At 34.5% G+C, this 26,432-nt stretch overlaps 1 protein-coding gene across 4 annotated transcripts in view; it reads left to right on the top strand.

Moving 5' to 3' along the window:
• Positions 1–26,432, top strand: part of MON2 (MON2 regulator of endosome-to-Golgi trafficking) — a 121,210-nt gene that overhangs the window by 19,423 nt on the left and 75,355 nt on the right. For 2 of the 4 annotated variants that reach the window (XM_024736573.1, XM_024736571.1), the window contains exons 3-8: positions 4,371–4,498; positions 5,009–5,140; positions 7,875–8,004; positions 10,306–10,403; positions 11,509–11,634; positions 15,871–16,065. In XM_024736573.1, the coding sequence (XP_024592341.1) occupies positions 4,371–4,498; positions 5,009–5,140; positions 7,875–8,004; positions 10,306–10,403; positions 11,509–11,634; positions 15,871–16,065 (809 nt within the window). Of the gene's footprint in view, positions 1–1,084; positions 1,161–4,370; positions 4,499–5,008; positions 5,141–7,874; positions 8,005–10,305; positions 10,404–11,508; positions 11,635–15,870; positions 16,066–26,432 lie in introns of those variants that run through there. The other 2 variants (XM_024736575.1, XM_024736574.1) reach the window with 2 other exon arrangements.

Below are 26,432 nucleotides of genomic sequence, written 5' to 3'. Positions count from 1 at the left end.
GGCAGGCGGACTCTCAACCACTGCGCCACCAGGGAAGCCCGTATATATACTTTTTTTGATGCCATCTTTTCTAATTTTTTAAATTGTTCCATATTTCATCAAGTGATTGTAGTTTATTTAACAATTCCTTTATGTTAGACATGTTTCAATATTTAGAATTATTTCTTTAAGATACATTTCTAGAAATGAAATTATTAAATTAAAGGGCATGAACATGTTCTTAGAATTTGTCATCATACCGCTTTCTGAAAAGGTAAAAGTTTATGCCTTTACTGACAGTATGTGAGTATATTTTTATAGCATCCTTGCCAGGTTATTATTGTAAAAAATCTTTTTGGTAATTGAACAAGCAATGGCTTCTCATTTTAATTGACATTTCTTTTTAATGTTGAACATTTTTTTCTGAATTACTAAATTATTTTCTTTTTATTATTACTTTTTTTGGAGTTTTTGTGTTTTCTTTATCAAATTGAGCTATTTATATAGCAAAAATATTAACTTCTCATCATGTTTATATCATATTTTCTGCATCATTTACCTTTTAATTTTTTATCTAGATGCTTTTAATTTTTACATAATTTAACTAATTTTTCTTATTTGTTGCTTTCCACTTAGGCAGTCCTTCTCCTTCCACATAGTTGATAATCACTTTCATTGTCTTCTAGTTTTTCTATGGTTTGATTTTTTTCTTTATAATATATGGGGTGACATGAGGACCTAGATTTTTTTTCTTTTGCAAAGTTACTAACCGATTGTACCAACATCATTCTTCCTTTTCCTGTAATGTACTTTTAAGATGAAGCTGCTCATACTTTTATTTGTCCTCATATTGAATCATTTAAAATATTTTCAGACATTTTGAACCATTAAAATTTTTTTACTGTTAGAAATATCAGTGTTTCCCATAACTAGATTTTAAGGGTTTTGAGGGTAGCAATCATGTCTGCATCACATTTTATTTCTTTCACAAGAATTATAATATGTTATTTAATGACTGTTAAAATTTATAATAAAACTTTTATTAACCCCTATTAGTGTGATTCATAGTGGGGTATCCTAGTTTAATTCTTTTTTTCCAGGATAAAAACTGCAATTTTGCAGTGAAACTGCTCAGAGCAAGGAAACCCCTAGGATATGGGGACCTGCTGGACCTCTTTCAGGTGTGTGAAAGTGCATCATTTGATCTCACAGTTATAAAATTTGGAAGTAAAATATATTTATCAAACACACAGTTATATTCTGTTAAAGGAGTTGTGCTTCTTAAGGGACTTAGGTAGAAATTAAACTTTTTTTCTCCCCACCCCACCGCCCACCCGCCAAGTTTTGATTAAAAAGAGTTGACCTTTTCCTCTTTTTTCCATGGAATGATTTTTTTAAAAATGGTTAAGGCAAGATGTCTTTATATTGCTGCACAGCCTTTTCCTCAATGTGGTTTCTAAACTCTAAACCCGTAGGAAGCTTTTTATGTAAAGCCACCTTTAAGTGCATGTAATTAAAATTATTGTTTATAAAGAGAAAGCAGCAATTGCTCAATTAGAAGAGTAGAATTAATTTCTGCTTCTTAGGACCATTATGACATTTAACAGAAGAGAAAAATAATTAGAAACTTCTAAAAAACGATCTTTATATTACTTCATTGTGATCTAGATATGGTAGATATGTTTCCGTTTTTCACATTATGCTTCAAAAAATAGAATAGTTCAGTAGGTTTTATTTTTTGGTTGTTCTTGATCATCTATTCTGGATAACAGAAATTTCCTTTGACCATTATATTCTCATATAAACTGGGAGAAAAAGAAAGTAGGAAGGGTACCTTTGACTTACATTAAAATCGAGTTAAAAATTACTATTATTATTATCTTAACTCAGCTTGATAGATCCGGATAACTGTGACTGACATGTATACAATATTTCAGTGTAACTCACCTTATTTTATTCATTCTAAGATACACAGTTTTTTCACATGTTAATATTCCCCAAATTGGTATGCATTTTACAATTAATGGCATCTTAGAATCACTGTGGGCCAGATAGTGTTGTAGTTGTCTTTTTCAGTGCATGTGTGAACTTGTTCATACTGTCACATCAGTTGAGTTAACGTGCATTGTTGGTATCACGTAAGTTTCATTGCTATTTGAAATGTCACCCTAGTTGTTGTGCAAAAACTTTCTGTTAACATCTTATGGTAAGGTCAAAAAAAGCACCACCATCAAAGCCTGCAGAATGGGTGTCATAAGCTTAGAAGAATATCTCAGAGACAGTAGTGAAGTACTCTCAAGCAATGAGGCATCCTAAACAAACAATCCAATTAAAAATTGGACAGAAGATCTAAATAGACATTTTTTCCAAAGAAGATATACAGATGGCCAACAGATACATGAAAAGATGCTCAACATCATTAATCATCAGGGATATGCAAATCAAAACCACAATAAGGATATCACCTTATACCTGTTAGAATGGCTATTATCAAAAAGATAAGAAATAACAATGGCCTTCTTCGCCTAGAGTATGAAATTGTGAGGAAAAAGTATAAGTGATTAGAATGCATCGTATCATAGTTTAATTGGCAAAGGTAGTTGGCACTGATTTTCTTTCTGGCGATATGGGTGTGTCTTAAAAATCATTGTCATCAGAGCCTCTATGAAAGTACATTGTTTTTTCTTCATTCATCTGAAGACTTCAGGCAATTGGTTTCTCTTAGACACTTTTGACTCTTTTAATTTCCACTTGCATCAAATGCTGTTTACCTTAAAGAGTGGCAGCATAATGTTGTGGGAAGAATAGTGAACCAGGGATTAGAAGACATTTTCAGTTTCTGGTTTTACCACCTACTTATTGTTTTACTTGGTCCAAATCATACCCTATAAACTCTATATGAGTATTGTGATACTCAAATGAGAAACACATGTTAATGTAATAAAAATTATAAGTGCCACTTGTTAGTATTGAAAACTTATATTTGCCTGAACAAGATTTAATAATTTGGAATGTTCTGCAGAGTTAAGGATGGCCTCATACTTCATTGATTCTGGCAGAATTGAATATAGCAGGATATTTACTGCTTCAGAATAGTATTTTTTGAGCTTTATTGTCATCTTTTAATCACTCATGTAAAATGTTTTGTGACATTGTTATGGAAATTTTATGTCTCTGGTTTTGATTCAAAATCTTTATGAACAAGAAAACAAGGAAATAAGGCAGGGGAGCTTTTTAGAAAACACTTCTTTGCCAGTCATATTTGCCTTCTCTTAGCTGTGCTAAATCAGTGATTTATACTGGCATACTGAGGGACTTTGCAGAGCATGCTGTAGTAAATAGTAGTCTTTATTTGCCATACCATAAAGGGAGCTTTGGGAGAAGAAAGAAGGGGATTTAAGTGATAAAATTAATGTTAACACTAGTTTTACACTTTTAAAGGTGATTCTGGATGACTTTCTCACAATTTCTTTTGAAAAACATGTTAAAACTCAGATTTCTGTGTCTTTATTACAATTCTTAACATCAAAAAATAATTGATGGATGTAGTACATTTGGAAACAAATACCAAACACATAAGTTTAAAGTTCTCTTGACTTGGAATTTTATGTTATTTATTCAAATTCCCTGAGGATGACAAACCTGTCTTGTTCATCTTTGTGTAGCCATTCAGTAAGTGTGTATTGATTTAATTTCATTTTGTAAATTTAATTATGTATAATTCAGTTTGTGCATTTTCTAATCTTTTACATTTTTGTTGACATTTTAAAACTTCTGAAAGTAGTGGTTTGGTCGAAGGAGTTATTTTAAGATTTGGAATTACAGCATGTGCATCCAATTAGTTTAAAGCAATATTTCAGTAATAAGAGGAGTAATGTTATTGTTTTTAATGAGTTTACTTCTTGAAGAAGAAATTAGAGCCAATGAATTCAAGGCATATAATAAAATTCTAGGGATTTTCTGAATATTCATTCAGAAATGTGGTGAGGTTGATGTATATACTATTTTTAATTACTTTTCTGCTCTAGAATATGAATTCTTATTCCTGTTTTCCCTTTTGCACTATTGAAGAAATAGAGTCTTTCTCTGATGTGGGATAGAACTTCTGAGAAATTGCCATTAAAGAGTTTATAGAAGAAGATGGAGGAGAACCAAAGGAGTGTCAGGAGAAAGGCATGGGAGAGCTGAACTTAAGGGGGAGTAGATTAGATACAGAGTCTGTAGTATTTATGTGAAGTATTTTAACTCTTACTGCTTGATTTTTATTTTGGTATTTATTTTACATTAAGTGATTTTTTATTAAGATTGTCATTACTGGTTGTAATTATATTAAAATATTCTTATTTATGAATTATGTTTAAAATTTTATTTTATATGTGTTCCAAATAAAGCATTGAAAGAGAACAGCTCAGAGGTTGTTCAGCCTTTTCTAATGGGTTGTGGAACCAAGGAACCGAAGATCACTCAGCTATGTTTAGCCGCCATTCAGAGGCTCATGTCCCATGAAGTTGTGTCTGAGGTAATGTGAAGATTTTATCTGAACTGTGCACTTACAAATCAAATCATGAGTTTTCATAAGGAGAGAATAAAACATACCTGATATTTTAATGTACAATAGTGCTTGAAGGACATTGGCTTAATTTTAAAAGGTTACCAAATTGTCTCATTATTAAACACTCAGAATAAAGAACGAAGTACATTTTGTCAAGTCATTTGTAATCTAAGAATTCATAGTTCACTAATATAGATGAAATCTTAAGAGCCAAGCAAGTTTTCAGTATCACTGACGGAGAATATTATTCATAAATTATTTTTTAAAAGGTAGGAGAGAAAATCATGACTGTTTGCTAGATTATCTGAACTGATCATTTGTTGTTCGTTAACTTAAGGCTATTGTTTGTATCTGACCTTATGACAGTAAAATAAGGAAAAATATTTCATCACTATGAATCTGCATCACTTTTCTTATTTAAGGACCCAAACACCTATATTTTATTTGTTGACAATAATTAAAATCATTGTTTTACAGACTGCAGCTGGAAATATAATTAACATGCTTTGGCAGCTAATGGAAAATAGTCTTGAAGAACTTAAGCTGCTTCAAACAGTTCTTGTTCTTTTAACAACCAATACAGTAGTTCATGACGAGGCACTTTCAAAGGTAGGAAGCCTGTTTGTCAAAGTTCGTAAGTGCTTTGAGACAGTATTTGAATAAGCTGACTGAAAGAGAAAAGCCTGGTGCTGTTTGAACAGCACCTTTCCTGTAGCTATTGCAGTAATGCACATTGCATGTTAAAAGCCATCGGTGCTTTATTTTTCACAGGTTAGAAGTGAAATTAGGTTAGGGTGATTAAGCAGAGCCCCTTGGATATAGCTGACAGGCTTAGTTATGAATAGGATGTGGCAGAAGAAAAGGAATAGAGAAAGAGGAAAAGAAAAAAAATGTGTTTTGAGGTATCAGTGTTCTCCACAATTACCTTGGGTATTCCTGATAGCTCTCCCTTTCCCCCTTTTAAAAATAATTTCACATATATATGTTATGTAAGCCAGATAGTTTAAATCTATCCCTTAAATATCTGGAAAAATGTCCTTTTGGCATTGATACATTGATACTAGGTAAGGCTGCATGTATGATGGCTATTTCTCATTCCTTTCTTATTCCCACCCTCTTTAGGAACATATAACAGCTGTTCTATTATTTGTTTCACTCTTTAAAAAGTTTTTTAAAATTAAGAAATATTTCTAAAGAACAGAAAGTACAGCAAGTAATATAAAAACCAGTCTTTACTTAATGATTTACTATTTAGGGAAATTGTTGGAGTTTTAGTAATAGTTGTATTATAATTTGTATGCCTTTAAGAATGGTTGACTTGTAAAGTAGCAAAGTATACCATCACAGTACACTGTATAGAGACTATATCTCTTTTCTAGTTATTCATTTGATGTTCTTAGGATATAATGAGATTTTACTTAATTGCAAATAGCTTATTCTTTTACCCCATACCTGCTTTATAAAATATTTAATGTATTTATATATATATGTTTGTTGTATATAGTTCCTCTTGGTTTCTAGCTATCAAATTATTGTTCTGATACATATATTTAAAATTTTATAAAAGGTTATCATTTGACCTACCCAAGCAATAAGAACTGATTATAGTTTTATAAATAAATATAGGATTTATTTTGGTATTTTGGTTAATTTGGAAATGTAATATTTGGGGATGAAAAATGAAGTATAAAGAAATAATATAAAATTGGGTAATAGGAAAGCTTCTCTATAACATGTACTTTTCCTTTATGTTGAAATTTTAAAAGTGTTAGTGGTATCAAAGGCTTGCTTTCTTTTAAATGTTTAATATAATTAATATGATAAGGCATAGTATTTAAAAATACCATTATTATGTTTTCCTCCAAGAATGGCTTTTAAAACTGTAAAACTTCTAGAAGAACACATAGGAGAAAATTTTTGTGACCTTGGGTGGGGTAGGTGGAGACTTCTTAGGTAGGGCACAAACCCATGAATCATAAAAGAAGCCACAGAATGGGGGGAAATATTCACAAATATCTGACAAAGCACTTTTATCTAGAATTTATTGAAAACACTCTTACAACTCATTCATAAGACAACCCAATAAAAAATGGACAAATGATTTCAACAGACACTTTACAAAATAATCTATTCAACTGACTAATGAATACGTGGAAAGTGCCTCAGAATCTTTAGTTATCAGGGAAAAGCAAATTAAAACCACAAGGAGATAGTATTACACACCCATTAGAATAGTTAAGATTTAAAAAGATTGACCATATCAAGTGTTGTTGAGAACATGGAATAATTTTGAACTCACACATACTGCTGGCAGGAATATAAAATTGTAAAGCAACTTTGGAAAACTAACAGTTTCTTTAAAATTTTAACTTATACTTACCATGTGATCTGTCCATTTCACTCCTAGGTGTTTACTTACCCAGGTAAATGAAAATACATGTCCTCATTGAGATTTGTATGTGAATGTTCACAGCAGCTTTTTGTACAGTAGCCAAAAACTGAAACAACCCAAATGTCTATCAGGAGATGAATGGATAAGTAGAATGTGGTATAGTCATACCATGGAATAAAAAAGTATAAATTACTGATACAAAGAAAAACGTAGATGAATTTCACAAATATTACAAGTGAAAGAAACCAAACAGAAAAGAGCACATACTGAATGATTCTATTTGTATAGAAAATACCAGCTAATCTATAGTGATAAAAGCAGATTGGTGGTTACCTGGGGCCAAGGGTGGAGGAAAAAATGGACTGCAAGAGCACAAGGAAACTTTTAGGATGGTGGAAATGTCTTATACTTGATTGTGGCAGTAGTTCCATAGGTGAATATAACTGTCAGAACTCATAAAATCATATACTTTAAAGGGATACAGTTTATTGTATATAAATTATACCTTAATAAAGTTGATTTTAAAAGAAAAAATGATTCCTTTTTTAAAAATTATTTTATTCATTTATGTGCTTAGCAAGTTTATATAGTATTTCTCCAGGTGATTTAGTGATACAACAAAGTTTGAGTACTTGCTATTTGCAAAAGAAACAGTTCTGGGAAAATAAAAGCACAACACATTATTATATACATGTTAAAAGGACCAGATTGTGAAAGGAGTATTTCACATTACCTTGGTCAATCTTATGTGTCTGTGTATTTACTGAGAGTTTGAATTATTTCAAAATGCTGAGCTTTTTGTAGTTTTATTATATGAAAGAGTGAGACTTTTAGTGTAGGTGATTGAAGCAGCGAAACAAATTATTTAATTTTGGGTTACATCAGATGAAATAAAGATAATAACCATGTTCCTCAATCTTATTTCACACTAAATGGAAATTGTTTTTTCAGGCAATTGTTCTTTGTTTTCGACTACACTTCACAAAAGATAATATTACAAACAATACAGCTGCTGCTACAGTGCGACAAGTTGTTACTGTTGTTTTTGAGAGGATGGTTGCTGAAGATGAACGACACAGAGGTAAAGTGAAAAAAGTTGTTTCCTTTTGACAGTGGGTGGCTCTAACATCCATGCTTTTCTCTTTTATTGATTGTCAGCCATTCCCCTATGAACTTAGGCTACCTAAAAATTAGAATACTTTAAAAAGCCTGTTAGGGCTTCCCTGGTGGCGCAGTGGTTGAGAGTCCACCTGCCAAGGCAGGGGACACGGGTTCGTGCCCTGGTCTGGGAAGATCTCACATGGCACGGGGTGGCTGGGCCTGTGAGCCATGGCCGCTGAGCTTGCGCATCCGGAGCCTGTGCTCCACAATGGGAGAGGCCACAACAGTGAGAGGCCCGCGTACCACACAAAAAAATTTTAAAAAGCCTGTTCATTTTAACTTCATTATTATTGATAATGGCAATTCAAAAGATAAATCCCCCATAATTTTATCACCCTAAGAAGTGGACTCTATTTTCCATGTTTATTTCTAATATATTCATAATTTCATATCGAAGATGATAATTACACACCAGATGTTGCATTATAAGTATTTTCAGCCAAACATTACATTATATGAATTTTTCATGTTATTTTTGTAATTGAAATTTTAATGGTTGCACTATATTTTGTGGCTATTCTATAATTTAATGAACTACTTGTGTTCAATAGTTTAGTATTGTTTTGAGTGTCTTCCTACATATATATTTCCATATGAGTTATTTCTTTAGGGTAAATTCCCAAGAGTGAGCTTCCTTCATGTGAATCTTTGTCTCTGCCTTTTAACATGTATTAATCAAGATTATTTATATAATGTAAAGTTTAATATTTTCATATTTTCATCAAATATTTGTAATTTTTAGCATCTTTTTCTTTGTGATTTACAACATTTCCTAAAAACTTAGAAACATGTCCTGTCACAGAGCTTACAGATACTATGCTTCTGTTATAATTTTTATAATTTGATAACTTTTAACCTTTTTTTCATTTGTTAACCCTTATTGGATGAAAAGTAAATTTTTTCCCATGATCAGTTGAAAAGATCATAAGGTGCTACCAAGAGCAACCTCTCTGTTTTATGGAGTCAAGAAACAAAAGATTAAACTTTTTTTTCCTTTTACATAGTTTTTTCTTTCCCCTTAAACTCTTTTTTTTTTTCCGGTACGCGGGCCTCTCACTGTTGTGGCCTCTCCCGTTGCGGAGCACAGGCTCCGGACGCGCAGGCTCAACGGCCATGGCCCACGGGCCCAGCCGCTCCGCAGCATGTGGGATCCTCCTGGACCGGGCACGAACCCGTGTCCCCTGCATTGGCAGGCGGACTCTCAACCACTACGCCACCAGGGAAGCCCTCCCCTTAAACTCTTGATATTAGCAATCTTTCGTATCATTTGGTGTTTTTTTGGTAATACTGGTAAAAAACGGCAATACTAGTAAGTAATGATAATGGTGCCTACTCTAATAATTGCTTCACTTTTCCTGAAATTAACCATTGGTCAGATTTTTCACATTCAGTTTCAGACATTTAGTCTGTTGGTTTATTAGAATATTCCCATTGACTTTTGTGTCACTTTTCCTAGGGGAAATGCAGGTGGAATTCTAGCAGTTTGGAATATTAAGGAATTAAACTTAAGGGATAAAACAGGGCAGTTCTCCAGTTTGAATGTCTTGTATATTCATAATCTCAGTATAAGTTCTGGATTGGTAGTTTTGCCTGTGTGTCTCTAAAGACTAATATCTCATTTAATACTTTCTAATAAGGTAGAAAATACTTAGAACCTCTTTCTTTTCAAGTAGTCATTGAGTCAACATTTATTCAAAACAGGCTGTCATAGCTTACAGGGAATGATACCTTCTTAGTATTCAAAGAAATTGGGAAGCCCCATTCTAGTTAACTCTTAGCTGGTCAGTACCTGTGACTGACATAGTACTTGTGGCAGATCAAGCAGTTAATTCTTTTGAAGATGGAGAGATGATAGAGAAATTAACCATGTGATAAATATTTATATGTTTGATATTTAATGGTACATTCAAAGATCATGTGGATTTTAAATCCATGAAATAAAGAGACTGGAGAAAGGGGTATTGAGAAAATCAAATGTATGTATAAAGATACTAAGTTTATTAAAATGAATGTAAGATAGTGAAGAGTGATTTTTATGGCATTTTGTATAAAAATGGGATTCCCAATTTTTCTTCCCATTTTGCAGGCATGGTTCTGAAGTTATTATTAAAGTTTATAATTCTATAAATAAGTATTGATTTTAAGGATACCTTTTAGACAGTATATATGATTCATTAACGGTCATTATGAACTCCTAAAACCCCTCTAATTTTGATTGCAGATGTTGTAGAACAACCAGTACTAGTCCAAGGAAATAGTAACAGAAGATCTGTCAGTACCCTCAAACCTTGTGCTAAAGATGCATATATGCTTTTCCAGGTATTTCAGTTGATAAGAATAATTTTTATTATACAGTATAGTTTTGTATGAATTTTTGATTTTGCAATTTTGTATCTGATTCAATTTTTTAAGCGTCATTTTTTTTAATTGTCCAATTTTATAGTGTCAAAGAGGTACAGGTTACCCCCACTATCTGACAGTAGCACATTTCTGTGAAACCTTTCATAAGCCAAAATGGCCTAAAGTGAAAAAGCAATTACCTTAGTACACAATTACCTAACGAATGCACAAAATAGATCGAGATAAAGCACAGATGCTCACAGACACAGTTCAAAGCTATGGCAGCTTGATGCTGAGATGCTGAGTGTAGTTCCCGGGGAAAGAGCTTGGCGGTACCACTCTTGCTGCCTGGGGTGTGTGCTGCCTCTACTATGGGCTCGCTGCAAAGCAAGTGCTGACACGATTTTCACTTTTGCCTTTTTTTTTTTTTTTTCTGTAAAAATGAAAATCCTCTTCAGATTTCTTCTGGTTAGAGAAAACAGGTGCTAACGTAGGTCTTCTGTAAAAGCTAAGTGGTAAAGCGAACTTTTGAAAAGCCCATGATACCTGTATTTAAAAAAAATTCTAAAACATTAAAGAGCATCTATAGCTAATTAACATGATGAAATGTTATGTTTCACTTTAAGGAAATAAAATGAATTAAACCCTGAACTAGATATATTAGGGATGACTAGTCATATAAAATACTTCCTTTAATAGGAAAATTAAAGTACTAAATTTCTGTTCTACCTAATGTAATTTGATATGCAAATACCTGATTTTTACATTACTTGTCGTGAATAAAATAAGATTAACCTGCACTGAAAATTTTATTAATTTTGGTTAAAGGGTTAAGTGGTTTTTCATTAAAACCATGTTAGAATAACCACTTATCTGTGCACTCTATATATTTAGTTTACTTACATAATCAACTATACAATTAATCAAAATTTGAATTACCAGTACTTAGTTTCTAAGGAGTAAAACCTATTATTTAAGAAGGGATACTTTAAAAAAATTTTTGTGAACTATAAAATGAAAGGACATTTCATTCCAGCATGTGAAATATTTTATTTTTTATTCATTGTTTGATTTATTTTCCCAGGACCTTTGTCAGTTGGTTAATGCTGATGCCCCTTACTGGCTAGTAGGCATGACAGAAATGACCCGAACATTTGGCCTCGAATTACTTGAGTCAGTCTTGAATGATTTTCCACAAGTCTTTTTACAAGTAAGCCATTTGTAGTATCTTGCAACAAAATTAATCTTTAATTTTTTCACAGATACTTTTCAAGAGAGTAACATGTATTTTTCCCCCACATTAAAAAATGCAAAAAATTATAACCTTAGACTTTAGACATATAATAATTTGCTGATATCTTAATTTTTGTTGTGCCCAAGCAGTTTGAAATTTTAACGTTAGAAGGAATTCCTAGAGTGTCTAGTCAAGCATTTCCCAATCTAAGGGTGTACAGAGGAATGTGGTACGTGAGCTATTTTTATAATATTTAAAAGCCTTAAAAAATTGTCACTAATTTTTTTACTTGTTTATATGCAGCTTTGTGCTTTAACATAATTTAAATGGAAAAAAGAAGTCGTCAATGCTTAATAAATTTAATGTGCTATACAGAATATTTCAAAGCAGAAGGTTAATAGGGGAAAAAGTGAGAAAGAATTCAAACTTTTCATTTTACTTTAAGAAGCTAAAGTCCAAAAGTGATTCAGTGATTTACATGGGGTTCTTTAGTTATTAGCAAATCTTGAACAAAAACTTAGAACTTTTAACTACTACTCTAGCTCCTTTCCCTACCATGCTGCCCCTCCCTAAGTCATCTGTTTTATCCTTGCTTTTACCTAAAAATGTGTGAATCAAGTGAGAAAAAAGTAGAAGGTCCTTTAGCCCAAGAGTTGGGACTGAAACTTTTACTACATGGTTCATAATTTTTGGTCCGTGTTAGACAACTGTTCAGTGCTTTCAATGATAACAATATTAACTGATGATTCCCTTGCTTATATTAGTATAGGATAAGTTTAGCTACAACTCGACTAATCATCTTGTATAAACTGATAGCTGTAACAGCTACCACTTTGGACTGCTTACTCCATGCTGTGACTTTGCTAAATTCCTTATATATCATACTCTCTTTAAGCTGCACAAATGCCTGAGAAGTACCAGTTATTCCTACTTTACACAGGAGGAAGCTAAGACTTTAAGAGGGTTAAATAATTTGTCTAAGGTTTCATAGTTTGTAAGTGCCCTCACCCTCTAGCCACACTGTCATTCTTGTTGTTCCTAAATGACCCAGGTGGACTCCTGCTCCTAGGCCTTTGTACTTCCTGCTTCCTGAACCTGGAATGCTTTTCTCCCATATGGCTTGTTCTCTTACTCTTTTGAGGTCTTTACTCAATGGTCAACTTACCGGATAAACTTTCCTCACCACTGTGTATAATGGCGGCTGTTTTTCATGGCAGCACCCTTGTCTTTCTTACTCCTTGTTATTTTTCTTTGTATCACTTATTTCCTCCTGACATATGTATTTGTACATTAGTTGATCTCACTTCCCCTACAGGAAAGTAAGCTCTATGAGACAGGGACTTAGTTCACTGTTGTATAGGTGCCTATAGTGGTGCCTGGCATATGACAGGTGTTCAGTAAATATTTAAATGAATGAGTGAATGAATTTGTAAATGAATTTGAATTTGATGAGATTGGGTGCATTCAGGGTGGTATGGCCATAGACAATGAATTTGAATTTGAAATGTCTATAGTTTGGATTATGTTTTTTAATTTTGTAGGAAAAGATTTGAAAAAATGTTTCCAGATTTATTGTACCCATAATAAATGTATTCTACTTTATTCTTCCTGCTATAATGCAGAGGAGAAAAAAGAATTATTATGTGTAAGATCCTAAAATTTACACCTACAAAGTTTTCTTCAAGAGAGAAATATTTGCTTTCATTCACTCATTGTTCACTCATCCAATCAAAATTTACCAATCCCTTACAATATGCTAGTCCATGTGTTCAGTGCCAAGAATACAGAATTTAAATAAGACAGATAAAATTCCTGCCCTTACAGCACTTACCAATCTAATTGGAAGAAAAACATTAACTGAATGATAAGCCATGATGAGTGCTGTGAGGGAAAAGTGTAAAAAGTGCTATGGAAATGAGTAACATAGGTACCAAACCTGGTGGAGAGTTGGTGATGAATGAAGGCTATGAAACTTTCACCTGAAAGATAAAGAGTAGTTAGTTGGGGGAAATAGGTAGTATAGGAAAAGAATATTCCAGAGCAGTGGCTCTAAGAAAGGATCTGTCTTCTCTTTTAGAAAATAAGCTTTATAAGGGCAGGGACAAAATCGAACTTAACCTTGAATTCCTTTACCTAGCACAGTGCTTGGTACATATTAAACAGTCAGCAAGTAAATGCTGAATAAATCATTGAAATGTGAGTAAAAAAAGCAGTCTTTTACCTTCTTCAAAATAAAATCAGTGAGTTATAGGACTAATTATACTTATTAATCAAAGATGACTTTTGGCTTTCTGGCTTGAGCAGTGTGTTGCTTGCTACTAAGGTGGAATACTCTATGGGCAGAACTTTTGCTAGAAAGGATAGTTTATTCAGTTTTGAACTTACTCATTTTGAGACACCTGAGTGTACACAAAATGGTAGTTTAATTTATGCATCTTGAGCTCAGAAGTAAGGTTTTGGGCTAAAGTTATAAATTTAAACTTCACTGGCATATAGTTGCTAATTGAAGATATGGGAGTGAATGAGATCACCTATGGCGATAACATATGGAAGTGAGGACCTGATATTCTGGAGCTCTGAGGAACCTCATTGTTAAATGGTTGGGCATGAGAGGATGAGCATACAAAAGAGACTAAGAACATGGGGGCCAGAAATGTAGGAATGTATCTGAGAGACTGTGGCATAATAAAAGACAAAAGCAGAGAAAGCTTCAAGATGAACCAAGTAATCAGTTATGTCAGGTGCTTCAAAGAAATTTGGTAAGACTGAAAGGGCAATGTTTGTCCACAGTGATCATGAGTATAATGAGAATAGTTTCAGTGGAGATGGAGTGGTTGATGGGGGTTGTGGAGGAAACCCAGTTGCAGCTAGTTGAATAGTGAGGGGGAAAAGTGAATAGATAAAACTTTTCAGAGTTGTCTGTAATATTTATGAATTAACCAATACCTAAGGTTATTTAATAAAGTATGAAAACGGACTTAACTATGCTTTTCATTTTGTCAGTGAAACTACTGTAGATTTGAGATTAGAATTTCAAATCACTTTACTCTTAAGATCCCATTTTTTGGGGGGAAGAATTAAAAGTACATTAAAATGGATATAAAAGCAATTATACTCCAGTAAAGATGTTTTAAAAAATGGATATAAAAGACAAGAAGGATATATATTTGGAGTCAACAATGATGACTCACTAACTTATCTCTGGAAGGTGAGATGAAGCAAAGCTTTTATTTTTTACTTATCTGTGTTTTCTTTCTTTTTTTTTCTCTAGTAAAGCTGATTTTTTTCCTTGAATGAACCTGATTTTTTTTTAAAAATACATTTTACAAATTTTGTGATTCTGAACAAATAAACTGCTCTATGCCTTATTTTTCCTTTTTTTGGTAAGATTAAAGGATTAGATTGGTAGATTTTTATTACTGTTTCTTTGTTTGTGGCTTCAATGAAATTGAGATGCTTAAAACAACAGAATAATATATATTTGAGGTTAGACATTAAATGTAGACTGGACTTTGTATTGTCAGTATAATGGGACTACTTTTGGCTAATATAGTCAAGGCATTAATAGGTTAAGGGAGCTTTTCTGCATAATATGCCATAATTCTAAGTAAAATTTAAGAATTCTTTGCAAGATTCCCAGACTTTAAAATAATTTTGCTTGTTTGTCATTGTGTTTTTATCAGCTTTTTGTGTTCTGTTCAAGCAATCTAAGTAGAACAAAATATTAATTAGTAAATCTTCTATGCATGAATAGAATTATCTTTGCAAAATAAAATCTGAATTATATAATTTATTATACTTTATTAATCAGATTTTTTGTAAGCTGCCTATTTAAATGCTTTATCTGTTTGAATTTGTGTAATGTATTTTCTTTCTTTTGTTCTTTATGTTTTTAATTGCTAGTGTCCTACTAAAATTAAAATTCCTAGTAATAAACATCATTTTAATTCCAAAATTATTAAATGTTCAACTTAGATTCTTTTTAAAACTTCTTGAAATATTGTTTGATCTTATATTCTCAAAGAACAATACTAACTTCAGAATTGTGTGTAAAATGGTAAAATAATAAACTGTATAAACTTATAATAAAGGTAAATTATTCATACTGATTATTAAAGATTATTATTAATTGTGAGACTGTTTTATAAGCATTAAGTACAAACTAAGTTAATTCTTCTTTTTTTTCTTTTTTTTTTTAATCTTTACAAATAGCATCAGGAATTTAGTTTCCTCCTCAAAGAAAGGGTATGTCCTCTTGTGATAAAGCTCTTTTCTCCAAATATAAAGTTCAGACAAGGTTCCAGCACTTCATCTTCTCCAGCACCAGTTGAAAAACCATATTTTCCTATCTGCATGCGTTTGCTGAGAGTAGTATCTGTTCTGATTAAGCAATTTTACAGTCTTTTGGTAAGTGCTAATTTTTATATGTGTTTGTGTGTGTAATCGCATGAAGTCTCTTCTGAGAAGATGATGTATTTAGCGTTTTCACTTCAGTTAAGCAAACTTTTTTTTTCGAGTACCTATAGGTATTCTCTTAGGTACTCAAAAGTTCATTCTTCCCTTTCTTATGTTTATGTGGCATTTTTAATGTATGTAAAGAAGAGTCATGGCCTATTATCAGATTTGGTGAATTCTAGCCTAAGAAATCAATTTTTACTTTCAGTCTAATATTGTATCTATTTTGCATAAATTTTTGGATGCAGGGTATGTTGTGATATTCCAGATCATAATTCTTTCAATGTGATGATTGATTCTTAAATATTTTTCAGAGAAAATGGTATATGATGGTATGTTTCTTTTTAATTTTATGTTAAGTCAAATTCAGCATTTTACCTTAATTTTAATTAACAAAAGTAGTTGGTTAGGGCTTCCCTGGTGGTGCAGTGGTTGAGAATTTGCCTGCCAATGTGGGGGACACGGGTTTGAGCCCTGGTCTGGGAAGATCCCACATGCTGCGGAGCAACTAGGCCCGTGAGCCGCAACTACTGAGCCTGCGTGCCTGGAGCCTGTGCTCCGCAACAAGAGAGGCCGTAATAATGAGAGGCCCATGCACCGCGATGAAGAGTGGCCCCCGCTTGCCACAACTAGAGAAAGCCCTTGCACAGAACCAAAGACCCAACACAACCAAAAATAAATAAATAAATAAATTTTTTAAAAAAGTTCTCATCACAAGAAAAAAGAATTAAAAAAAAAAAAGAGGGCTTCCCTGGTAGTGCAGTGGTTGAGAGTCTGCCTGCCGACACAGGGGACGTGGGTTCATGCCCCGGTCCGGGAAGATCCCACATGCCATGGAATAGCTAGGCCCATGAGCCATGGCCGCTGAGCCTGTGCGTCCGGAGCCTGTGCTCCGCAACGGGAGAGGCCACAACAGTGAGAGGCCCGTGTACTGCAAAAAAAAAAAAAAAAATTGGTTATAGATCATCTTTGAAAAGTCAATCTGCTACATGTTAGCAATAACCAACAACATAACAAACTATTAGACCGTATAGGTAGTTTATACTAAATTCTGTGGAGACTATTTTTAAAAAAAGGTTTTTTCCATATTTATGTTATACTTGTCATAGATGTTCTTTTCCTATTCCAAGTCTATTTATGTAAAATGCATTTAGAACTAGTCTTTATAAGCACTGTAGTTATAATTGTTTCTGGCCACGTGAGGTATATCTAGAATATATTTAATACACTGTTTGGCAATACTGTAGGAAATCAAGTCATTTCAGAATGTGTTGCTAAAAATGAAATTACAACACTCCCTAACACCATACACAATAATAAACTCCAAATGGATTAAAGACCTAAATGTAAGACCAGACACTATAAAGCTCTTAGGGGAAAACATAGAAAGAACACTCTTTGACGTAAATCACAGCAAGATCTTTTTTGACCTACCTCCTAGAGTAATGAAAATAAAAACAAAAATAAACAAATGGGACCTAATGAAACTTAAAAGCTTTTGCACAGCAAAGGAAACTATAAAGAAGACAAAAAGACAACCTCAGAATGGGAGTAAATATTTGCAAACAAGTCAACAGACAAAGGATTAATCTCCAATATACATAAACAGCTCATGCAGCTCAATATTAAAAAAAAACCCAATCCAAAAATGGGCAGAAGACCTAAATAGACATTTCTCCAAAGAAGACATACACATGGCCACGAGGCACAAGAAAAGGTGCTCAACACCACTAATTATTAGAGAAATGCAAATCAAGACTACAATGAGGTATTACCTCACACCAGTTAGAATGGACATCATCAGAAAATCTACAAACAACAAATGCTGGAGAGGGTGTGGAGAAAAGGGAACCCTCTTGCACTGTTGGTGGGAATGTAAATTGATACAGCCACTATGGAGAACAGTACGGAGGTTCCTTAAAAAATCTAAAAATAGAATTACCATATGACCCAGCAATCCCACTACTAGGCATATACCCAGAGAAAACCATAATTCAAAAAGACACATGCACCGCAGTGTTCATTGCAGCACTATTTACAGTAGCCAGGTGATGGAAGCAACCTAAATGCCCATCCACAGACAAATGGATAAAGAAGATGTGGTACATGTATGCAATGGAATATTACTCAGCCATAAAAAGGAACAAAATTGGGTCATTTGTAGAGGTGTGGATGCCCCTAGAGATTGTTAAACAGAGTGAAGTAAGTCAGAAAGAGAAAAACAGATATCGTATGTTAATGCACATATGTGGAATCTAGAAAAATGGTACAGATGAACCAGTTTGCAAGGCAGAGATGGTGACACAAACGTAGAGAACAAACGTATGGAGAACAAGGCGGGAAAGCGGGGAGGGGGGTGATGGTGGTGGGATGAATTGGGAGATTGGGTTTGACATATACACTAATATGTATAAAATAGATAACTAATAAGAACCTGCTATATAAGAAAAACAAAGTTAAATTAAAAAAAAAAAGAATGTGTTGCTATTTAGGGAACTGTAAACTATCAGGGCTTGGTGCCAAGGGTTTAAGAGTCTTTTAAAGTTCTTTTTTAAGAAAGGTAGATTAGGGCTTCCCTGGTGGCACAGTGGTTGAGAGTCCGCCTGCCGATAGGGGAGGCCCCCAAAACCAAAAAAAAAAAAAAAAAAAAAAAAAAGAAAGGTAGATTAGTTTCTCTAAAGATGGAAAGGTTTTACCTATCAGTTGTTATATTTTCTGTATTGTGTTTATTTATAGTCTGTTTCTATCCACAAAGAAACTTTTAAAAAAATGTACAGCAGAGTGACAAGATGATAGAATAGGAAGCTCCAGGCACTCTACCCCTCATGGAGACACCAACTTAACAATATACAGAACAGATTGCCCTTGTGAGAACTTTAGAAACCAGCTTAGAAATTACAGCACCCCAGGCAAGTCCAAGGCCAAGAAAAGGTTCATTAGAGTGGGTAGGAAAACCCATTGCACTTACCCGCTGTACCTCATCCCACTCCTGGCACAGCACAGCATGGTATGATCAAGGGAAATTCCCAACTTATGGCTTCTCCTTCAGGTGGAAAAGAAGGGTGAAATATGCATCCGATGTCCTGACTTTTGGGGGTACTGCCCAAGGGACTGATTTTTGTCTCAGCTGACTCTTGGACGCTTAAAAGAAAAGCAGCAACATACTTGGGTGCCTGGGGGCCTGCTGAGATCAAAGTCAAGCCCTGTGGCTTGCCACAGCACCAGGGAGATTATAGTAACACAGACAGACACCAGGGGAAGCACCAATACCTTGACTTGATACAGCACCACAGACTGCAGTACTACATACAGACACCAGGGAGAGCTCCTGAGTAGAAATCGGCAAACGTCTTTAGCTGGGAAATTACACACATAAGCCCAGAGAGGACACATTGACAGAAAAGGTTTGAGAGGACCCCAAAATCTCTAGCTGGGCTGATTGGTAAAGATCTTTCCCTGTACAAAGCCAGTACATAAAGACTAAAAGAGTTAGCTGTTTTTTCAAATGCCCAAGTTTCAACAGAAAATAAGAAGACATACAAATAAACAGGAAAACATGGCCTAACCAAAGGAGCAAAATAAACCTCCAGAAATTGTCCCTAAAGAAATGGAGATAAGTGAGTTACCCAACAAAGAATTCAAAATAACCATCACAAAGATGCTCAGAGAGCTAAAAGAGAACACAGACAACTAGTCAGGAAAATGAGACACAGACAACTAGTCAGGAAAATGGTATATGAACAAAATGAGAATATCAACAAAGAGAAACTATAAAAAAGAACCAAACAAATTCTGAAGCTGAAGAATACAATAACTGAATTGAAAAAATTCACTAGAGGAAGTAGACTGCAGACTGGATCAAGCAGAAGGAAGAATCAGCAAAGTTGAAGACAGGTTATTTGAAATTATCAAGTCAGAGGAGCAAAAAGAAAAAAGAATGAAGAGACCCTATGGGACACCTCAAGTAGACCAGTATATGCATGTCTAGGAAGAACACACTGTATTTTACTTTCACACTCACAATACCTCTGTAACCAAACGTGGATATTTTTCCCACACTGACCAGTTCTCTGACAGCCAGGTGTCTTACATTTTGATTAAATTCTGACATCTACCAGAGTTAGCACAGGCCCCATAGGTTAAGGGATCAGTCCGCGAGACTGTCCCCTGTTTTAGATGCCAGTCCCAAGTAGTGGATCCCCAGGTTACCAACAACTTCTGTCTAACTTGGCTACAAATTGGAGGTTCTCACGACCCCTTCTTGGGGTTCAATAACTTGATAAAGTGGCTCACAGAACCCAGGAAAACATTTTACTTACTTTTGCCAATTTCTTAGCAAGGATATTTTAAAGGATATCAATGAACAGGCAGATAAAGAGATACATAGGGTGAATTCTGGAAGGGTCCTGAGAGCAGGAGCTTCTGTCCCTGTGAAGCTGGGGTATACCACCCTTCTGTCATGTAAATGTGTTCACTAACCTGGATGTTCCCCAAACTCCATATTTTGGCGATTTTTAGGGAGGTTTCATCATGTAGACATGATTGATTATTAACTCAATTTCCACCCCTCTTCCCACTCCAGAGAATGGAGAGTGGGGCTGAAAGTACCAAGCTTCTAATCATGGTTTGCTCTTTCTGGTAACTAACCCCTATCCCAGAGTCCATTGAGAGTTGCCTCATTAGAACAAAAGATACTCCTGTTACCTACAAAGTTCCAAGGGATTTAGGAGCTCTGTGTCAGATGCTCCTATCATTCAGGAAATTACAAGGGTTTTAGGAGATATGTGTCAGGAACTGGGGTCAGAAGTCAATTCTTAGAACAAAGGATGCTCCTAGCCACCCCTATTTACAAGGGTTTTAGGAGCTCTCCTAAAATCAGGGGTGGAGACCAACATATATATTTCTTATTATTTCACAATGCATTATGGGAGTCTTAGATGGGGAGGGAAGGGGGCAGAGAGCTTATTTGAAGAAGTAACGGCTGAAACTCCCCAAATTTGAAGAAGGAAGTGGACATATAAATTCATGAAGCTCAAAGAATTCCAACCGGGATTAATTCAAGAGACCCAAGCCAAGACACATTATAATCAAGCTGTCAAAAGTCACAGACAAAATATCTTTAAAGCAGAAAAAGAAGAGTGATTCTTCATGTGCAAGGGAGTGTTCATAAGATTTTCAGCAGACTTCTCAGCAGAAACCTTGCCAGCCAGAAGGAAATGGGGTGATATATTCAAAGTACTGAAAGAAAAAACTGTCAATCAAGAATACTAATCAAAACTTTCCTTCAAAATGAAGGAGAAATGAAGTCTTTCCCAGATGAACAAAAACCGAGAGAGTTTATTACCTGTGACTAGGCTGAATATATATCACTTCACTATTTATTCCCTAAGTATTATCAGAGTTGTCTTGGGAGGGCTTCTCTCTCTTCCCTCTCTAAAATACATGTTTAACTAGTTAAATTAACATAAGGCTATAGAAAGAGAAGACATTTCTCCTTTTCCTTTTCATATCCACTAATCAGAAATGGAGAACCCCATCTTTTTTCTGTTCTCCACAATAATGCAGCATGCTTACATCTTCACCATGGCAAATGCAGAATTCACATTTTGTTTCTGTTCCCAAATCAAGAATTACCAACTTAATTATCTTTTATTTTTATAATAGTTGGTGCTGAATTGTATCCCTTCAAAATTTATATGTTGAAGCCCTAACCCCCCCACTGTGACAGTATTTGGAGATGAGATCTTTGGGAGATAATTAGGTTAGACGAGGTCATGAAGGTAGGGCCCCCGTGATAGAATTAGTGACCTTATACAAAGAGATACTGGAGAGCATGCTCTCTCTCTGTCTGCCATGTGACAACACAGTAGTAAGGCAGCCGCCTGCAAGCCAGAAAAAGAGCCCTCACCAGAACCCAACCATGCTGCCACCCCGATCTCAGACTTCCAGCCTCTAGAACTGTGAGAAATAAATTTCTGTTTTCTAAGCCACCCAGTCTATGGTATTTTGTTATGGCAGCTCAAGCAGACTAAGGCATTTGGTTTCTGTTCACCACTTCTGTTATCTAGCGGTTCATCCAGTGACTTTTTCATAGCTACAGAGATCTTATTCTTTAGTAATTTCAGTTTTAGATGAAATTGCTGATATTGAGTGCATATATTCTGGATACTAACAAGTACTTTACATTCATTCATTTAGACTTTACTACAACCCTATAAAGTAGGCCTTTGTATTTCTATTTTACAGCTGAAAAAATGAGGTTCAGGATATTTATGTAGTTTGCCTGAGATCATACAGTTTATAAGCTGCAGAGCTGCGATGTTAAGTAATTCTTTTACACCCCCAAAACCCACACTCTTAACCCCACTGCATTTTATTCTTCACTGTTTTCTTAGTTCTCATTTCTTCCTCTCTCCAAGGCTGCCAGTGCCACGTTTCCTGTACTGCTCCTCTACCATTCTCTATATTTTGATCTTAGTCTCCTCGATTTGGGGGGGACAGAATGGGGAGAGATAAAAGCACAGCCAGCTACAGTAAAGATTGAATGTTGCTGTTTGAAGGAAGAGAAAAGCCTGCTTCTATTCTTCACTTATCAATTGGGCGTGATGACCAACTGGTGAAACTTCCCTTCATAACAAGGCAGCTCTAGGACTGTGCTGCAAAGATGAATTCTTCAGATATGGCATTAATTCCTAGTGTTATAATTTGTTACATGGAGACTTGACTCATTAGGATGGAACAGTTCAAACATTCTAGTTTCCCAAGGGCAAAAGTTAGAAGTGTGGTTGTTGTGGGGTGAGATACGTGATTGATGTGGAATGCATCTCTCTTATTTCTCTTGTGTTTTCTATATTTAAACCTGGAAATGATACATCTTAAAGGACATACTAGAGTAGTACTTCTTACACTTTTTGGTTGTAGGACCCCTTTATATGCTTTAAAATTATTGAGGACCTTTCATTTATGTGGATTATTTCTAATATTATTTACTGTATTAAAAATTAATCTGAGATGATACTAAAATCCATTACATGTTAACAGAAAAATTTATTTTCATGAAAGATACCTATATTTTCCAAAGAAAAAAAACACATTGTTTTATATTTTTTGCAAATTTCTTTAATGTCTGGCTTAATAGAAGATAGCTGGATTCTCATACCTTCTTCTATTTTCATTATTTTGTGATACGTTGTTTCGGTCAAAGCATATGAAGAAAATCTGTCCTCACAATGATATATAGTTAGAAAAGGCAGAATTATTTTAATGGCATTTTCAGGTAATAGTATATATTCTTCTTCGATCTTATACCAAACTGAACCAGTGACTCTTTCTTAAAGGTGTAGAATATGAAACCATGGTAATGACATTTTTATACTCTGTTACGTTAAAATTCATTGATTCATCTGATGCTTCAATTGTATCCTTTACCCATGCATCATTTATTATGGTTGAGCAAATGTTCCAAATGTTAATACCTTATACAGTACCAAAAATCACACATGTTAATATCAGCAACCATTTATCAGAAGAGTCTTTTGTTTTTAAAAAGCTGTCAAGGTCACAACAGCAGATATAAGTTTTCCAAAATTCTAATTTTTGTTTGAAAGCTTGAATCTTATCATTGACAATAAATACTGTCCATTGTTTCCCCAAAAGTGACAGGCTTACTTGGTTAATTTTTGAGAAAATATCTGCAATATACACAAGTCTAAATAGTCATAGTTTGCCATATACTCTTTTAGTTAAAATGGTTCTCATAGGAGAAAAAAAGTGATTAGTTCAGTTCCCAGCTGTGCCTTTCCTTCAGACAGCCATTGTACTTTGATACACAGCAAAAGTACTTCATGTGTGCTTCCTGTTTTGTCACACAGAAAATTACAAAGACATGCACATATGGGTCAGCTTTAATAAAATCAATAATTGTATTTTATTTGTTATTTTATTTTTGTCCATTGTGATTGTGGTCCTTAGGTGAAATAGACCCTTTTACTTTTCTTAATTGTGTGTGATGGTGAAGAATACAATGACACTAGTACAGTTCGGTGCTACTGCCTTGATTCTGGCTAAAGCACCGGCTGTTTTACCCACCATTGTTTGGAATCATCAGTACAAATGTCAATACTTTAAAAATGGCAAGTAATATCTTAGTCTTCTTACGAAAATAGTGTGATGTTACAGATGTACTGAAATGGTCCGAGGGACCACACTTTGGGAACCACTGCACTGGAGAATCAGTGTTCTTCCCCAGTATTCACCAGCTTATCTCTTATTCTATCAAGTAACTCAGGGCGGAGAAGATAACTAATCTTCTGTTAATATATAGAGAGTGATTAGAAGAAATTAGAATGCTCCCGTCATTCAGGTACAGATATAATATAGGTAGTACACTATATTCTTTCCACGTTCTGTCATCTGAGCTAGGTGCTCTTCTGCTCTCTGATACACTTAGGCTCCATGCCCAGATGTCTTTTTTAGGAACATATCTTTAAGGAGTTTACTAAACTTAGTTGTAAGTGGCTAGCATATCTCTCTTCTGCCTTTGACTTACTGCTTTTAAAAAGGAATGAATGGGCTAAATTGACTTGTGCAACTTAATTTTCCACATCTTTACATATATTTCTCTCACAAAGAATCTTATCACTGACAAATCCACTAGCTATAAGGTTGTTAGCACTAAACAGCTCCTGAGAAATAGACTCCTGCATTTAAATATTCTACAAGACTTTCTTCATTGTCTCCTAAGCAAACAGTTATCTTATGTACATTATACCTTATCAGACATCTATGTGGTATTTCGATGAAAATTTCCACCAGGATGGCTTTGATTCATCTTAAACATCAGTTGTCTCTTGACTATTATTTGGTACCAAAGGACTATAGGAATTCAGAAACATTCATCACCCTTCATGCTAGTATAATGGTGTTCACGGAGTACTTTTGTGCCACAAGAGTTGGACTTGGACCATAGATACCTGTTTCATATGAGTGCAACCTCTTGGAGGAAAGGCTTAACTTAGATTCACAATAGGCACCTTCCATTGCTAGATACCCTTGAGGACAATTCATTGTCCTCAGACACTAGTTCTCTGATCAGAGTTTCACACTTGGCAAGGAGGGAAGAAGCAAGAGCAAAGCTCCAGACCCCAGGAGAGAGGCTCTCTCTTTTACCCAAATCACAAGATTTTAGTGGCTGTAGTATAAAATTGAGTGATTGATTTGTACTGTAGTCACTTTTTCATAGGAGAGGAAGTAAAAGGAAACTCTTAAAGGCAAGTTTTATAACATTAATAATTCCTTTGTCTGTGATGTACTTGATGTTTCTGAGAGCCTTTATTTTCTGGCTTGAAAACCTAACAAGTGAGCTTCAATTCTGTCACCATTTTAAATTCTGCTTTTACTTTAAAGCAGATAGTACACATTTTGAAGGACCTACTCATGTTAAAACTCTTCAGTAGATAAAACTGTTGCCCAGTGAGTCACTAGCATGATTCTCTTCTTTTCAGTTCTTTACTAAAAGGGGTAATTTTATTTATAAAAAATAGTAAGCACTGTGCACTTGCATGTCACTTTGTCATGTTTAGGGGATTTTTGTACTCATTTTTTTCTCATTTGAGTTCTCAGGAAGGTACAGGTACTTTTATCCTTTATTTATAAGAAGATTACCTAGCTTGTTGTCATCTACAAAGTTGATGGATAAAGAAGCTGAGCCATGTGATTCTGATCTAGTGCTTTTCAACCATATCAAGTTTAGGACAGTGACAAAGCTCTGCCTTATGACTTACCCAGTCATAGCAGTCTAAGGATGAAACTATTTTTAGTTATCCCTCCTACTTTATCCTTATAATTATGTCCTATTTTTAAGCACCTACCTAAAAGGCATTAGAAAATACCAACTGCTGAGACTTTGGGCTAAAATCCTGAGGGCTCCTCTGTTCTCATAATTCCTTGCCTCGCATTATGCTCACTCATTTTGGAGGACCCCCAGCTAAAACGTCCAATAACCTGCTGTCCTTGGTGTGGAAGTATGATTTAGTTTGGCCTAGCGATCACAATGTCAGGTTAATTCTTACCTCCCAGAGGTCCTGCTGTGTCCTCAACAAATATGTAACAGAAACAACCTTTGAATAAACTGGTGACTTTTCCTTTGTTCATTCGTTCAGTTATCAGACATTTAATGAATAATGTCAAGAATATGCTTTAAATGTTATTTATTTATAAAGAGCTTGCAAAGGAGATGGCTTATATTAATACCAAAGGTAATAACTAATAGTTAATAATGCAAAACTATGTACCAAGCCTTGTTTTCAGTACTTTATATA

Source organism: Neophocaena asiaeorientalis, unplaced genomic scaffold (genome assembly GCF_003031525.2).
Source record: "Neophocaena asiaeorientalis asiaeorientalis breed wild unplaced genomic scaffold, Neophocaena_asiaeorientalis_V1.1 scaffold134, whole genome shotgun sequence".
Lineage (NCBI taxonomy): Eukaryota > Metazoa > Chordata > Mammalia > Artiodactyla > Phocoenidae > Neophocaena > Neophocaena asiaeorientalis.
The sequence above is the reverse complement of the archived record's forward strand: the minus strand, read 5'-3'. Positions and strand labels throughout refer to the sequence as shown.